Source organism: Oryzias latipes, chromosome 15, assembly GCF_053564925.1.
Source record: "Oryzias latipes strain Hd-rR chromosome 15, Olatipes_Hd-rR_3.1".
In the NCBI taxonomy this organism is placed as follows: domain Eukaryota; kingdom Metazoa; phylum Chordata; class Actinopteri; order Beloniformes; family Adrianichthyidae; genus Oryzias; species Oryzias latipes.
The window spans coordinates 8,545,036-8,561,759 of NC_136251.1; the positions used below are offsets into that span (position 1 = coordinate 8,545,036).

Sequence of the window (16,724 nt, forward strand, 5' to 3'; positions counted from 1 at the left end):
GAGATCCTGGGGCCCATTGTTGTGGGCAAGTGGTGGTCACACCAGATACTGACTGGTTCTCTGAGTCCCCTGACCCCCTCAATAAAACAAAACTGAAGATTTCAGAGTGGCCTTTTCTTGTGGCCAGTCTAAGGCACACCTGTGCAATACTCATGCTGTCTAATCAGCATCTTGATATGGCACACCTGCGAGGTGGGATGGATTGTCTTGGCAATGGAGAAGTGCTCACTATCACAGATTTAGACAGATTTGTGAACAATATTTCAGAGAACTGGTTATTTGGTGTATTTGGAAAATGTTTCATACCATAAAAAAGTTCATACCAGTTCATACCATAAAAAATGGGATCAATAACAAAAGTGTTGCGTTTATAATTTTGGTCAGTGTATTTACAGTAAAAAAAAAAAAAAAGAGAAAAGAAAATTCAGTTCTAGATTTATTTACCATATTTTTCTAACTATACGTTGCTCGGGAGCAGTGCTTTTCAACCTTTTTTGAGCCATGGCACACTTTAACCTTGACAAAAATCCCGTGGCACACCGGCATCCAAAAAATTAAAAAAAGGAGAAACTCATAGTCTGTATTGATCTACAGCCCCTCCGCAATCTCACGTGCATTTTTGTGATAATTGTGGCAGAAAAAGCTGGAAGTTGCAGCTGTTTTTTCTAAAAGATGTAATAAAAGTTAAGTTAGAAGATTTAAAAACTGTTTGCTGTGTGTTCGTTGTGGTTTCAAGACGTTTAACAAGGACGACTCATTGTGCACTGAGACGCTGTCACTTTAACCCACTGCATCATGGGAGATGTAGTGCAAACAGCCGCCGAACCCAGACAGACTAGTGTCTCTGAGCTTCATGGTTTTCTTCACTTGTTCCACGGTCTGACACTAGATTCTGTGGAAAGCTACACCGCTAAAGACGAGCTTTAGCTGGTATGTTTGTTGGAACTGAGAGACTTATGAGCAGAATCGGAACAAGGAAGTGAAGAGTTTAACCACTTCTGATTGGTCAGACTGATGACGTGTGATTAAGCCTCCAAGAATGATTGGTGGAGACAGTTAAAGGGGCGGGACTTTTCCAAAAATGTCTGAAGCTACAGCTAAATCGCGGACCTGTCCTTCTTATCAAAATGTCTTTAATAGAATCAAATAAACGCAAAGAAAAAAGTATTTTATGATCTTTCATATTCCTAACTACTCAGTGTTTTATCAGGGCATTCATTGTTTGGATGAACAAACAACAACAAAGAGCTGACATCCTGGAGTTGGTAATTGTTTTTAGATCAGTAAATGAGGGCAATTTCCCACGGCACACCTGACCATCTCCCACGGCACAATGGTTGAAAAACACTGCTCTGGAGTATAAGTTGCAGCACCCAAAAGATGCATAATAAAGCAGAATAAAATTATCACACTTGAGAATAAGTTGCACTTTTGAAAAGTTAACCATCTACCGCAGGAGCTGCGTCTGACTGACAGCGCTTTTAGCTTCCATATCTCTGTAACCCAGTTTGATGACTTGCTGTCCTGCATTAGTCGGAGGAGGGAAAAAATAAAAACAAGAATAATAATGTTTCAATGTACACAAAAAAATATCATAAAGTTCAGGTAGGAAATGATCGGGTTCCCCTTTATGTTTGTTGTGGACAGCATTTTTTCGTCTGCCTCTTTTCAGTAGCAAATACTGATGCACACCCCTACAGCGCCCTCAAGTGGTTGTTAGGGGGAAACAACTGCTAAAGCACAACCGGTTGTTAGTGGAAAATAATTCATATATGCGCTTATTTATGTTTAAAAAAATTACATATGAGTCGCTCCTGAGTGAGGTGCGACTTATACTCTGAAAATGGTAGCTGCTACATTTATGAGGCGCTGAAATATCAGCAGACTGCTAGTAAAAGTAAGAGGTCACCTTGCTGACTGAACTTTTTCTCACTAGTGATGCTTTTAGTATCTGCTTTCTCCTAACATTTCTTAGGTGTTATTCCTAGAATGGCGTGAATTGAGAGGAAAATAGGCTGAAAGTGTTTCTCTGTTAAGGGCAGATCTTCGGTGAAATTCTCTACATAGGAGCGTGTGGAAAAGTTCCAGACTTGTTGTCAAAACAGTAGCAGGTGGCCGTGTCCTGCCAAACCCCTGCAGGCACAGAAAACTTGAACCTGGACTTCATTCTTCCTGATCTGTACTTATGACTTTCCCAAAGCAGGATTGCGGGTTTGGAAGCACTGGGATAGTTTTTATAGCCCTTGCTCGCTTCACCCATTTCTCAAAGTCATACCTAAGTTGCCAAATTTCTGCTCACATCTAAATTGCAGCAAAACAACAACCCGCTCTTTATAGATAATGTTTAATAAGTCATTGTTATAGAAACACAAACATTTAGTTCAACTTTTGTTTTTGATTTCTGAATTATGCCACCCGATAAGGCACAGATTCTCCCTGAAGAAGTCTTCCTTCTCCTCAGCTGTGCCTCAGTGTGGATTTATGAAGGATCTGCTGTGCACTTAAAGCCAGAGTGCAGGATCTCACCAGAGAGAAAACAACAGCAGAATTTAGAGTGGAGGCAGAGAAAAAAAAAAAGAGGATGAGGCTGACAGAGAAAAGGGGTCAGATTAGAAAGGAGAAGCCAACGGGTGAATGCAGACAACGCATCTGTCAGTGACTGGAGATCATTGCAGGTCAGAGACACTAAGGAGCTTACAGTTTTAATCACAATGCGACACTATGGTCACGGTGCTGTGTGGCTTTACATAAATGGGCCATGGTTCTTCAGTGCCATCGGACCGTCTGCGCTGTGATCTGCATGGCGACATTTTTCCCTATTTACGTCAGCTTCCCCCAGATCCAATGAAAATTCACGTCTAATTTCGGACTTCCAGGTGAACTCTCAAAACTCGAATGATCAGTAAACTGACAGGAATAGCAGCTTTGCTAGATTCAGAAAGAGCAGCTCTTCAGATGTGAGGTCTTTTCTCTAAAACGGTCACATGCTCTTCTTTCACAACATTCATCAGAGGAGAGAAAAATCTTCAGATGAGCTGCGACTTTGGCTATTGAAACTAGCAGCAGCTGGCTTTGGAGAGGGAGGCAGAGGGAGAAAACAGCGCAGGAAGAGGGGGAGACAAAGGCGAGGGGTGTCTCAGCAGTCGGTCTGCTTTGCCCTCATCTGCTCACCTGCCCACCCACCCACCTCCAGCTCCACCTTTCAGAGTGACAGTGTTTTTCCTGCGCTCTGTGCAGCTCTGTTGCTGCGCGTGTGGGCGAGCATGTGTGCATGCTGAAGGACTCCGAGCTGTCCTTCAGCTGAATCCATGCAGACTGTTCTCACACTAAACTCACACCAGGCTGTTCATGCCTGCCACATCGCTTGCTGAACACTTCCACTAATGTGCACCAGAGGAGAATGCAAATCCTGCTTTCACAGTGACACTGAGAGGCTTCATCTGATACATTTTATGTTTCTAAAGTCTGTTCAGATAAGTCAAGTATTTGTCTCATGTGAAAGTTAGCACCCATTTGTGCAACTCTATCTCTTAAGCTGGAAATAAACTATATAATAATTTATTTAGGAAGAACGAGACCAAAAATCACAGAAGTGAGCACCTCTGACACAGGCCAATATATCAAAATCTTCTTCCACTTTTGGCTTCTCCCATCAGGGGTCGCCACAGCGAACAAGTCGCATGGTAAATTTGGCAATGTTTTACGCCGGATGCCCTTCCTGACGCAACCTTCTCAAACCGGGCTTGGAACTGGCAGAGGTAGAGAAGGGAACAGGGAGCAGCCTGGAGTCGAACCCGGGTTTCACGGATGGAAGGCGCCGCAAACCAACACGAGCTAAACTGGCTCCAGGCCAATATATGTTTTTCTGAACATTAAAGTCTGACATTTTGAGGCCAATATATCAAAATGTCAGACTTTAATGTTCAGAAAAACCCGAAATAATTTTTCTGTCAGACACTCCAGACTTTATTCGGTTAATAATAGAAGGATGATCACAAACATACTTTAGAAGTCTGAGCAAATATACATTTTTTTCCTTTGGATGGTTGATTTTTCTGCTTAAAAGAACATGGAAGACCACAGAGATTCATAAAACTGAACACTGCAAAAAGGCCCCCTTAGAAATAGGTCAAACATTCTTAACATTTGGAAAACATTCTCTAAATAAACCAAAAGAAATTGCCAATGTGGTAAAAAATATCTCTCCAAGAACATTCATGGTAAGAAAAAAATTCTAGTCACTAAGACATGTTTTTTTTTTTTAAACTAGGATTGTTTTGCTATTGAAAAACCTTATTGAAAAGATTATTTGTGGTGCAAGGCAGAAAAGAAGACACTTTTCCTTTAAAATAGGGTCTGTTGACTTTCATAAGATTGAGTTTTTGCAGTGTACAAATCTGAAGTCTTCTGGACCAACTCCCCTTTGAGACCTTCTTGATCTGCATCAGCTAAGGAAAAGCCTCATGCTAACTGTCAGGCACAGTGGAGGTTGTATGATGATTTTCAAAACCTTTATTTGGGTCACATCACCTGCACACACTTTGGCACTTTGAGACTAAAGCTTATTAGACATAGACTCATTCAACAGAATGATGACCTGCAAAGGATTTGTCTCATTTCTTTCAGACAGAAGTTCTGGTTCTGGCTCCACACCTCGGCAGTTTCTGGCAAACAGTCTATGAGTAGCAATACAAAAAACTCGGTTCCTATTAATTCCATTGCAAAATCGTTAAAAAACTTTATATTCTTACTTATATAAGTATTTTTTAAATGCCAGTCTTCACTGATTTCAGTAGTATCTATAAGTATTTAGAAGCTAACTGTTTGTGTTGATTGTTCAGTTCAAGGAAGCTGAGACTCTGTCCAAAAGGGTGGTGTCCATGGGGGAAGAAGCAGGGGAATTTCTGCCCCGAGCTTACCTGGCCCTTGGACTCTGCTTCAGCCGTCAGGCTTCTGAGGGTAAGAAACTCCTCACCAAAAAAATCCCACACAACTGGGATAGAGACAGCACATTTCTTCCTTGTTGGTCAGGATCCAAGATTGTACAAGTTGTCCTTCTTAAAAAGATGAGAGAGGTCTTTAATGTTCATCATAGATACACTTCAACTGTGAAAGACAGAATGTAAGAAACAAATCCAGAAAATTACCTGTCCACACCCCTAAACAGTCAGACTGCAACCTCTCCCCCATGACCAAGGAGCTGAAAGGACAGCAGGGATAGGATTGTAGACCTGAACAAGACTGGGATGAACCAATCTGCAATGAACTAGCAGCTTGGAGAGAAGAGATCAACGGCAGGAGCAAATATAGAAAATGGGAAGAAATACAAGATCACGGACATTGTGCCTCCACCTGGAGCTTTATGCAAGGTCTCACCTGTTGGAAGGACAAATGACCTGGAAAACGCAAAGGAAACACCCAGAAATACAAGGGGGGACTGGTCAATGACCTGGAGAGAGCTAGCACCGCAGTAACAAAGGTTACCATAGTAACAAAGGTTACCATAGTAACACACAATGTCATCAAATATTCAAATCCGCCAGTGGTCCAAAGGTCCCCCTGCGCAAACCAGAACTGTTGTGGTTTGGGTTCTGTTTGTGTTGTATTCAACTTCCTGTCTTATTTTGAAGGTTCTTCCTGCCTGTCTTAGTTTGAGTTTTTAGTTTTTACTTCCCTGGTACCAATCTCAGTCCTGTTTGTATGTATGTCTTGTCTCTGCCTTCCTCTGTGCTGGTCCATACAGTCTGCTACCATGTTTTTCTGTGTACCCCGTGAGTTGGTTTTCTAGTTTCCTGGCTTGGCAGCACCTTTTGTTATATTAAAAATCCCTGGTTTTTTGGAACATCCTGCCTCCCGTCTCTGCATTTGGGTCCTGCACCAATCCCTCGACAAAACAAGAACATACCCAGACCCATCTAAAGGAAAACGATGAATGGTCCATGGATAGTGAGATTTTGGACAAGAGCATTTCAAAGTTTTGGAGTGGACTTGGTCATCTTTAAACCTCAATCTATTAGCCCTTGTGCTATCCTATGACCCCACCCTTACATTGACGTGTTCTCCCTACCATGACAAAGGTGGATAAGGGTGGAAAGATTTCATGTAATCCATGGACACCAGTGAAGATCACAAATTATTGAAGAAAAAAGGTTCAGAGCACTGTCTAGTGGGGTCTAGATGACCCAACTCACAATGTTAAAGGGCCTTGGATAGCACAAGGGTTAGAGAATCTGCGGAGGGAGTGGAAAGTTTTCTTTTTCCAGCAACAGCCCCAAACATCACAGCTCTAGATGAGATCTGCATGGTGGAATGGACCAAAAAAAGCAGCTACAGTGTGTGGAAAGATCAGCAACCGAATACTTTTCTCTGTACCATAATACTTTAAAAATTATTTAAAAAAATAAACAATATAGTTTCCTGGATTCATTTTGGTACTTTTTTTTTCTCTCATAGTTGAAGTATATGTATGATGAACATTACAGACCAAACTCATGGTTCCCGCAAATCAACTAGCAGAATCGCGGATCCAAAAGAGACCCTTTTGCACCACTGTATGTTCTGTGATTTGAGACCATGGAGTGGGTGAGGTGTTAGCATGAATCCTTGTCTGCAATGTGATATAATGTAACAAAACCAGATCTGGTCTCTCCACAGCTTCCCTCAAAGACGACAGGAATGAATTCAACAAAAAGGCCCTGCAAGTCTTAAATAAGTATGTTTCACTATGACGCACTGCTTTCTCAGTTACTAAATATACGTTTTCTCACATGAACATGGTTCAAAGTCCTCGCAGATGGTGTGTCTCTCAGCTTTGTGTTTGCCATGCCCATCACTTTGGTACTTGTGAGCGCATAAGAGGGGAAAGGGTCTTTGGTGTCTCAGCCTTCACACTGACAGTTGCTGGTAAAAAAAAAAAAAGGTTTAACCCGACACAGGACCCAGAATAAACCAAATTTTCATTTACTTAGAATTAACCAAAAAAACATTTTTATGTGTCATTTTATATCTTAAAGTCCCACTCCGATTATCTTTTGATCTATTGTAAAAGTGGTCTTTTAACTATAATTATGTCATTTTTAGCCAAAATCAAAAACCTGTGTTGTTTTCTAGGACATAGTTTAAGCAGAGCAGCAGCACCTCATTAGAAATTTGCCTCTGAGTTGTGGAGCAAGCCCACCCCCACTTCCTTCATCCATACTGTAACTAAGCTCTCTGTTTACGTGCTCTCTCGCTTGCCTACAGCCCCTTACAGCCCCAACCTAACATTACCAGTGAAACAAAATTGCTGAGACGTACAGTCCAGACGTACAGTTTTGAGTCAGATTCCAGCTCAGACAAGGAAAACAATGACGCACATGGATCTGTTTGTCTGCAAGTGGATGCATCAGAATGGAGCAGAGCAGGAAGCTTGTGACCTGTCCAGTGTATTTTCTACGTCACAAATACAATCTTTTTTCAAACGGCATATTTGTGTCCCCTCCAAATTCACAACAATTTGAAAAAAGAAATACTCAGAGATGCAATTGTAAGCTTAATTTTCTTTATATATGCTCTCCATCATCAGAAAAATACCACAAGAACATGCTAAAAACACAGTTTTAATCGCAGGGGATCTTTACGTTTACAAACCCCCGTACTTGAGAACAGGAAGCTATGACAAATGAAAAAAAGCAGATACGGCAGGTAGAAGTCTTGCAACAAGCTTTTCCCGAAAAACAGAGTTTGTGGCTAAGTTGAAGTTAACTTTCAAACCCAGAGGATGTAGAGACATTTGACTGAAGTGAATGACCCTGGGAGTATTTCAGGCAGGCAACTTGAGCAGTGCGTTTACCTGGTTACTCCTCCCTGAGGGCGGTTCAGTTTAATCAACTCACCTGTTTAACGTCCTACATAAGTTCCAGGTGCGCGTTCCAATCCCTCTTCTTCCATTTCCGCGAGCCCTGCATTCGTCAACCCCCCAGCTTTCACCTGTGAGTGAAAGCCGGGGGGGAGGTGATCTTTGTTTTATGTAACTGAACGGAGCCTTATGCCAAACTAAAAAAAATATGGAAATTCATTTTCTTACTGCATGAGTTGTCTGACTGAAATACCATTGGAATGTCTTCCTGGGAAGGCATCATGGGAAAAAGTTGTGTGGCCAACCCTGGATAGACTTTAAGAATTTATATCTCTGCTGGTTGTGAGACACTATGGTGTCCTCCTGGAAAAGCTGGCCAAAGGGAGGGAGGTCTGGGGCTTGTTTTCTTACAGCTGCAACCCATACCTAAACTACTAGAAGTTATCAGTTGGTTGGTACATGTTTCCAAACTGGAAAACGTCCTGGAAGTGTGGTTATATAACCCTTCCGTCTGAGGTGCTGCTTACGTTACTTTTTAGAAATGCTTGTATATGCTCTGTTTGATAAAGCAGGAAAAATGAAAGTTGCCTCTGCAAATGTTAGATTTTTTTTATTTGATTTGATTTTTTTTTTTCAGTCCCCCAAATTCTGCCTTTCAGATTAGTGCTGTTCAGGTGATAAGTGCGTGCTCCTTGCTCACACACTGACTGTTAGAAATAAGGAAATGAGACAGTCTTGTTTCCTACAAGTGTCATTCAGGCACTGATCAACACACCCCGTGCATTCAGCATTTGTGCGCCATCAATAAGAAGCCAATAAGCTCACCTTAGTAATGGCTAGAGTGTTGTGTAAGGGCATCGTCCAACAGCCTCACTTGTCTGTCATAAGTGTGTGCGACTTGCATTATCCTTATAAATACTTCACAATGCATTAATCACATGCATGACAATGGTACGTTCTATTTTTATGGCGTCCCTTTAGTCACACCCCCCTCTTAAGATGCAGCCACTCCTCTCTACGACTCTCCACAGGCCCTGACAACCCAAAAACCTGCAGCACCCGTACGGGTCAAACCCCCATACAGGTGCACGTGACTAAAGTTTTACTTCAAGACATGTTGTCAGTCTAAAACGACTTGTTCACATGTTCTAATGTTCTGACATGTTTGTATATCTGTTGTTCTTCTGCAGAGCACATTCACTAGACCCCAAGGATGCAAAGATTTCTTTGAATCTGGCTCTGCAGCTGGCCATTGTTCGGCAGGTACTAAGAAGCAGCAAAAGTTTTCACTTTTGATCCTCAGTTCGTTGCAGCCTTTATCTGAAAATAGAAGCGTTTATTTTGAAGGTCTCAGCAGCCATGGAGCCCCTGCAGGCAGCGTTATCACTCCATGGGGATGACTTACACTCCCTCCACCTGTTGACCCTGCTGTTGAGCGCCCAGAAGCATCACTGTCACGCTCTGGAAACCCTCAACCTGGCCCTCAGCCAGCACCCCGACAACCTCAAGTAAAATCCACAGCCACATCTAAACCCGCACGCTGAATAGAGGAGATTTCAATCTATACGCTTATGAAACTTTGAGTGATACTTTTGTGAGTGCTTGCTAGGAAGAGTAGCTGCTGTAGGTGGTGCAGGGAAGACCCGTCCAAACACAAGCCCCTCTCTCTCCGTGGGGATTGGGTGTCTCGCCTCAGCTATGTTGGAGGCCGACCGCACAGACACTCACACACTCGACGCCTTATTTAGACGTTCCCAAGTGGAGGGCTGCATTGCGGTACCGGTTCCCCCCTCATACACTCTTACCCTTTGCACACTGCAGCTGCGACCCCGAGCCAAGTGACGTTTTTATGACACAACAGACACTTCCTAAAGGAAAAACTCACCTCTCTTGTTATGAAGAGGAGCTTAAGCCAACTTAAAGGTTAAAAGTATTCCAACAATTAATGGTTTTGGACATAAATAGAAGCACTTGACAGTATTAACCCTTTATCACTTTGCATATTTTTGACAACATTTTTTATTCCTGTAAAATATTTATGTATGGAGTGAAAAGAAAAAGTGCAAACTCATTACATCACTTCACAGACTCACCTTTCATCCAGATCCTCCCTCATCATTATCATGAGCTGTGGGTCCGTGTGGCAGGCGACCACAGCATCAAGACGGACATTATTTACTTCACATTGACATGGAAGCGTGTTGCATCACCCCTCTGATGTGGTCTCTGTCTGCTTCAAAGCTGCGTAAATTTCATAATGCAACCATTTGGGGTCAGTGTTGGCCTCCATGGTCCCACCGCAGACAGATGGGGCGCAGTCATACATCAGGAGGAAGAGGAAATACAGCACAAAAAAAAGGCTGATTAAATAACGAAGGACATTAGAGCCCGACTGGGAGAAGAAAACACAGAGATGGAGTGGGTGGATGCTTTTATAATTACAAAAGCCTCACTGGTGGCTGCTGTGTGTTTGTGTGCGTGTGTGTGTACACTTGGAAGATAGATGTTTTATGTCTACATGCACAATCAAACACTTGCAGACACACACCTCCTCCATAGAGACACTTGACTGCTTTGACCCATTTAAAAGCTCTTTTCTGGGCTCAGCCAATTCCCCCCACTCTAAACCAGAAATCCCCATCGCCCCGGTAACCGTAAGGTCATACAAGCAGAAGAGGCGGATGCGGTTGTTGTTTTAAAACTGTTGTTGGGGAGAAGAGACTAAGACGCAAATGAATCTTTCAGGAGATGTTGCATACGTTTTACCTTGTGTCAGGTGACAGTTTGTAGTATATGTGTGTCTGTGTGAGTGTGTGTGTGGGTGTGTGTGTGGGGGGGGGTGCTCACATGAAACTACTCAAACTTATGAAACAGCAAGCTGTGACCTGTTGGTTGACTCTGAAATGTGTGTTTCTGGAAAGAAGAGAATAGCTTGTATGTTCCGGAAGATTCCTGGAAACGTGGTTTTGCAGTAACTGAGAGGATCTAGAGAACAGGATCTCCTTCCTGTGGCCTCAGATCCCAACATGAACACATTTTGATCCAATTACAACTCAAACTTAAAACACAATGATGTGCTTTTACACTGTAACTACAGTTTTGGTGTATTGATCTTTTTGTCAGAGAAATTAGGCCTTTTTTTTGCAATCTTTACAAAATTACAAAAACATATTTGACAGTCACCGATTTTGCAAGTCCCTCCTTTAAAATACGATCTTATTTCATGTGATCAGCTTTAGTTAAAATGTTTTATTGAAAAATATTACAACTTTGCGGCTTCATATGGTTCTGGATCCTGGAGGGACTGAACAAAAGTTCACCTCAGTATTCTGTAATGTAACCCTGGTTTCAGTGACAGGGTTAAGATTTTTCTGTAGGTCTTCTGCCGGTTTGCACTGTAGCTGCTGTCTTGGTCCATTCCTCCTTGCAGATCTTCTCAAGAGCTGAGCTATTTTAAGGCTTTTTCTATTCCTGTCACTTATTCTCTATTGCATTGAGGTCCAGAGACTGGCTAGACCACTCCAGAACTTTAAAATGCATTTTTATGTAGCCACTCTTTTGTTGCCCGGGCGATGTGGTTAAGATCATTGCCATACTTGGAGATGCTTTCACTGATTGAAATAAATAAATAGGCTGTTTCCCTCCAGTTCTTAGGGTCATTTGTACCCCAGGAGATGCGTGGATCCCTAGGTGGAGGGAGATTTTCAGTGATCTGCATACGTTTTCCTCAAAAGCTGCACTGGGGTTCCAGCGATGGTGGTTTAAGGACCCAAATGCTGGTAATTTTATCCACAAATTAAAACATGACAAAAAGTCAAATCTAAACTGAAAAAACATTAAGGAATAAATTAAAATAAAATGATTTGTTGAAGAAAAACTAAAAACAAGCCGCCTAAATCTGCGGAAGGGGGATTAGTTAAAAGAGAACACTTGATAAGTGATAGGAAAAAAAAGTAAACTATCAAACACAAAACTTAACTTTAATATCTTAAATCAACTAAACAGAACACTGATCCTTACAAGGAAGTAAGTTTTAATTAATCTCATCATTTTTTTTGGTTTTACCTTGAAATTAGGCATCTGGGGCCTCATTTCTAAACGTTGCGTACGCACAAAAGAAGGCGTACGCCACTCTCTACGCAATAGTTGAGATTTATAAAAAGCAAACTTGACGGGAAAATGTGCGGTCCTTCACGCAAGCTCTGACCCAGGCGTACGCACAAAAACGGGTGAAATGAGAAATGCGACACCTTCGGCACGTGAAAGTGAAAATGACAATCCTGCCTCTCATAAATAACATGAAGACTTCACAAAGCAAGTCTTACAATTAACAGCCTACACGAACACCCGTTTGATCGATCAGCAGTGAAACAAACAAAAAAATCAAACGAAAATTACAACAGAAATCCAAATGAACACTTATTTGCAAAAAGAAAAGTGAAATATTTTCTGCAATATTGGCCTGTTGTGCAATTCATCCTCATAAATACCGTATTTTCCGGACTATAAGTCGCACCGGAGTATAAGTCGCATTTTAACTTTCACAACCTTATATGACACAATCATAGCAGACTGTTTATCTAATAATTTCACAGTAATTTTTTTCTCAAACTTATTTATTTATTCTTTTCATGAAGCATCATTGGCTAACTAATACTCTGTTTTCATCCTGTATTTGTAGAAACAGTTGTCATTTTTATTGCATTTCTGAATCTATGAAATCATTGGAAAATAGAATATTGTGTTCTTAGCCTTCAAGATCTTACTGTAAAAAAAAGTTTGCTGATTCTCTGAGTCACTTAACATCCTCTTAACACTTAACATACCTCATACATCAAATTGACCCAGAAACATCATCTCTGTTCCTCACAAATGAACATAACAGGAGGGTTAACAATGTATTTATTTCAATTTATTTCTAATATAAGTCGCTGCGGAGTATAAGTCGCACCCCTTGCCAAACTATGAAAAAAAGTGCGACTTATAGTCCGGAAAATACGGTAATATAGTTAACAGAACGAAATAATGTACAAAACTGATATTCCCGTTAATGTGTCCGTCTGGCGGAGCAGATATAGGTGCAATTAGACAGACAGATGGATAGATAGAGAGAGATGCATTAATTGTCCACTGGGGAAAGTTGTTTTCATAGTAAAACATTTCTTCATAAGCTACAGAATTATGGTATTCATGGATATGCCTTTAGTTTGTTTTATTTTTGATAAAACAATGTATGGCGTATGTCTCAACCATTCAGAAAGCAACAAGAAATTACATTTGCGCTGAACAATTTCCCATTTCCACGTCGATTATTACCGACATCTGTAGCTTGTCAGATGTAATAAAATGCCCCATCACAATGCGTAACGACGCACAATGGCTGATCTTGCGCTCTTAGAAGATGTGGCAAATGGAAGAATTCGGAGTGAACGCATCTTTAGACAGCAAGAAAACTTGCTGGCAAACGAGGACGACTGGCTTATGAGCCGGTTCCGACTTCCTCGAGCCGTCCTGTTGGACCTATGCGGGCTTTTGGGGGGGTGTCACCCGGTGTATCTGGCGCGTCGGTGTTCCCCCTGCGCCTCAGTCAACACTCCACTTAAGGGATTCCCCAATTATTGCCGCTATTCTCTCATCAAGAGGGGTCAGCTCCGGACCCCCCACCCCCACCCCCGTGGCAGACACACTCTGGCGATGCAGCGCCAGATGTTTTTTTTGCCTCGACTTTGATGTCCGACCATTTCTTTTTTATTTCGGCCACGGTCCGAGGTTGTGAGGCTACAGCATTTACGGCGTCTGCCACCGTTTGCCACTCACGTGCCTTTTTGGCATTAGTAATGCCCACACTGTGCCCTCCAAACATTTTCTCCTCTTTTCCACCTCGCCAACGATAACTTCTACTTCACATTGAGTGAAGTTACGTTTTTTTCATTTCCTCTCGGTGTGTGCCATGGTTTCTCAATCAATGAATATTCATTTGTGGGCGTTTCACGGACTATTTATGGGCAACTATGGGCGTGTCATAAAGCCGCAAAAGCTGCGCTGCATTTAGAATTGGTTGTGATTTATTAAGGGAAAGATGCGTAGGATGTGCGTGCGCACGGTTTTATAAATCCGAATATTTCTGTGCGTACGCACGTCCTATGTTTCATCCGTACGCCACTTCTGACGCAAATCCTACGCAAAGTTTTATAAATGAGGCCCCTGGCGTTGTGATTGACAGGTGGTGCTCAAACCAGCTGTACCGTGCATATTACAACATTTGGGACGAATTTTTTGCTTGTTACTTTTGAAAACATTTGATTCTCTGTGACAGCAGTTCTAGTTTTATTGTGAAAGTTATGTAGTTTTTAAAAAACTGGTTCGAATTGGCCACATCAAAACAGGCGGGTTTGTGCGGCCACACTTCTAAACCCTCCAGTTACTGAGCTTAGTTTTGTTTTTGTATTTAGATTTTCATTTGTTTGTCATGTATTATTCTAGATGCGCTGTACTTACAACAATTTCACAGTAGAACAGAAACTCTTCCGGGCTGATTCTGACCTGAAACTATGGAGTCTGGGTTCCAGAGAAAATCAGAGGATGACGTCTTGCTGTGAACCTTGAACTCAAAGTAAGAGATCAATACTGGTCCGAGAAGCTGGAGAATTCACTAGCTTCCTGTTTGTGATCCTGAGAGAACGTGAACGTTAGTACACAGTCTTGCACGAGCTTGCTGCATGCTATGGAGCATGTGCATGCATGTGTGGGAATGTTTGTAGCCCGTGGCTCTCTGCAGCACAGCAAACCGTTCGCTGTAGCATTCAGAATTTCTCCCTCCTCCTTTTCTCCCACATCACAACCTGCCAGCCCGTTTCTCTTTCCAACACTTCCCATCCTCCTTCACTTCCAGCCCTCTTTTTTCTTCCACTTTTTTTTTGTTTGGTCTGTGTCTTCTTTTGCTTTGAAATTTTAATGGCAGAGTAAACAGCTCTGCGTCTCAATGTGAAATGGGATTCGGCTACAGATTGAGAGAGAGCTGTGCCGACAGAAGGGGTGGGCTTGTGTGTGTGTGTGTGTTTGGTTTGAGGGGGGGGGGGGGGGGGATTGACAGTGATAATGGTTTTGCAATTTGTACTAAAGAGAATGATTAATCCCAGCCTTTGATTCAGCATTCATCTGATGGGAGGCTGCAGCATCAGCAGCCTGTTATGCGAGCATCTGAACAAACATGCTGCTTCGCATGCCACTCTTTCTGCATGTCTAGCTTCACAGCACAAGTTTGTCTGCACGGTTGTGCAGATCTACACACATGCTATGTGTACTATCAGTGTGTGTTTGTGCTACATGTGCGTGAACAATTCTCACTCTAATCTGTGGGAGTGCAGGATGAGTAATACTGAATATGAACCACTCTTTCAGGGGAACATTATTAGCTATTTTTATGTGGAGTTTACGCTGGCACGCAGCGCTCTTATCCGACCACCACCAAGCTTTTTTACTGCTCAGTCAAAAACGACACTCTACACACGACAGCCTCAATCCCAGGAGGCTAGAAATGACAGCCTTTGTAATCTGCTGTGCAGCTTTGAGTGCTGTAATCTTGATGCAAACTCAGCCGGCATTATACAGATTGTGTCAAGGGGCTAAATGACAAGGTGGATGTTTGTGCAAAATAACTTCTTGTTGGAGAACTATTTTCCCAACATGGTATTTATATAAAAAAAAAGCATACTACCGGTCTGTGTGAGAAATTTCCTACTTCAGGGATCAATGGGGTTGATTTCCACTGCTCTACTGAATGAAAGACTCCTGTCTGTCTGTCTTCCACGCTCCTTTGGTCTGTTCAAAACACCAAAAAAGCAGAAGGACCATTGAAAGAGTGGGGCCTTTTTAATGCAAGGATGCAATGCAAGTTACTGATTGGAGGTTAACTGTTCCTCACTTTTTAGATTAGGGAGAACACTGCAAAAAGAAGTAGCCTAAAAATATACATATATAATATAAAAACAAAACAAAACAAAAGGATAGTTCTGTCTACATCCTTGAAAGTAACGGGGATTTCCATTGTTCTGTTAAAAGTTGGTGTGTCACTGTGTTTCCATGTTCAGCTTTATGTGTGGACAACTCCCCCTTTAGACTGGTGATTTCCTGATCTCGTCTCAATCATTTATGGAGTTGTCATGTTGCCCTCACTATAAAAACATGAATTTATGCCTTTTTGGATCAAATCCTATTTACCAGTACTAGGTTTGAGCATGCCAGTGCCTTTTTCCGACTAGCTTCTTGCTTTGAGTCTGTCTCTGTTCATTCATTCATTCATTTTCTAAACCCATTTTGTCCATTTCGGGGTCACGGGGCTGCCGGAGCCTATCCCGGCCACTCCTGGGCGAAGCCAGGGGGCATCCTGGACAGGTCTCCAGTCTGTCCCAGGGCCTTTCTCGGTTCATCTGCAGGTAAAGTCAGAGAGTCAGAGAGTGAGTCACAGTGATTGACGAGGTAGACTAGAAACGTCCCTTATTAACAGTTTGTGGTACAAATAGATTTACCCAAGAAATGCATTTCTATTTTCAGAAAACATTTTACTGATGATATTTCCACTGGCTGCGAGTTACGCATTAGGGTGTGGGGCTTCAGCACACTACCTCAGATAAAGACACAAACTGATGAATCACAGCTGAACTGAACTGACTCACCTACTGTTCCCCCTACAGCTGAGAAAAACCACCCACCACCACAATAATTTTAGAAGCTCATAACACTGACTCATCTGAATGTTTCCCTAAGGCATCACAGTTAAACTCAATACATCCAACATTATTGTTTTACATCAAGGGAGACATGTTACGCTTTTATTTACCCAGATGTATATTCTTGATGTTTTCATGGCATACCTGTGACAAGTCAT

At 42.1% G+C, this 16,724-nt stretch overlaps 1 protein-coding gene across 1 annotated transcript in view; it reads left to right on the plus strand.

The window, feature by feature from the left end:
• ttc7a (tetratricopeptide repeat domain 7A) overlaps positions 1-16,724 on the plus strand; it is a 77,105-nt gene that overhangs the window by 26,186 nt on the left and 34,195 nt on the right. Inside the window, exons 13-16 of the mRNA XM_023963404.2 lie at positions 4,842-4,959; positions 6,655-6,712; positions 9,028-9,100; positions 9,185-9,345. Of these exons, the coding sequence (XP_023819172.1) occupies positions 4,842-4,959; positions 6,655-6,712; positions 9,028-9,100; positions 9,185-9,345 (410 nt within the window). The remainder of the gene's footprint in view (positions 1-4,841; positions 4,960-6,654; positions 6,713-9,027; positions 9,101-9,184; positions 9,346-16,724) is intronic.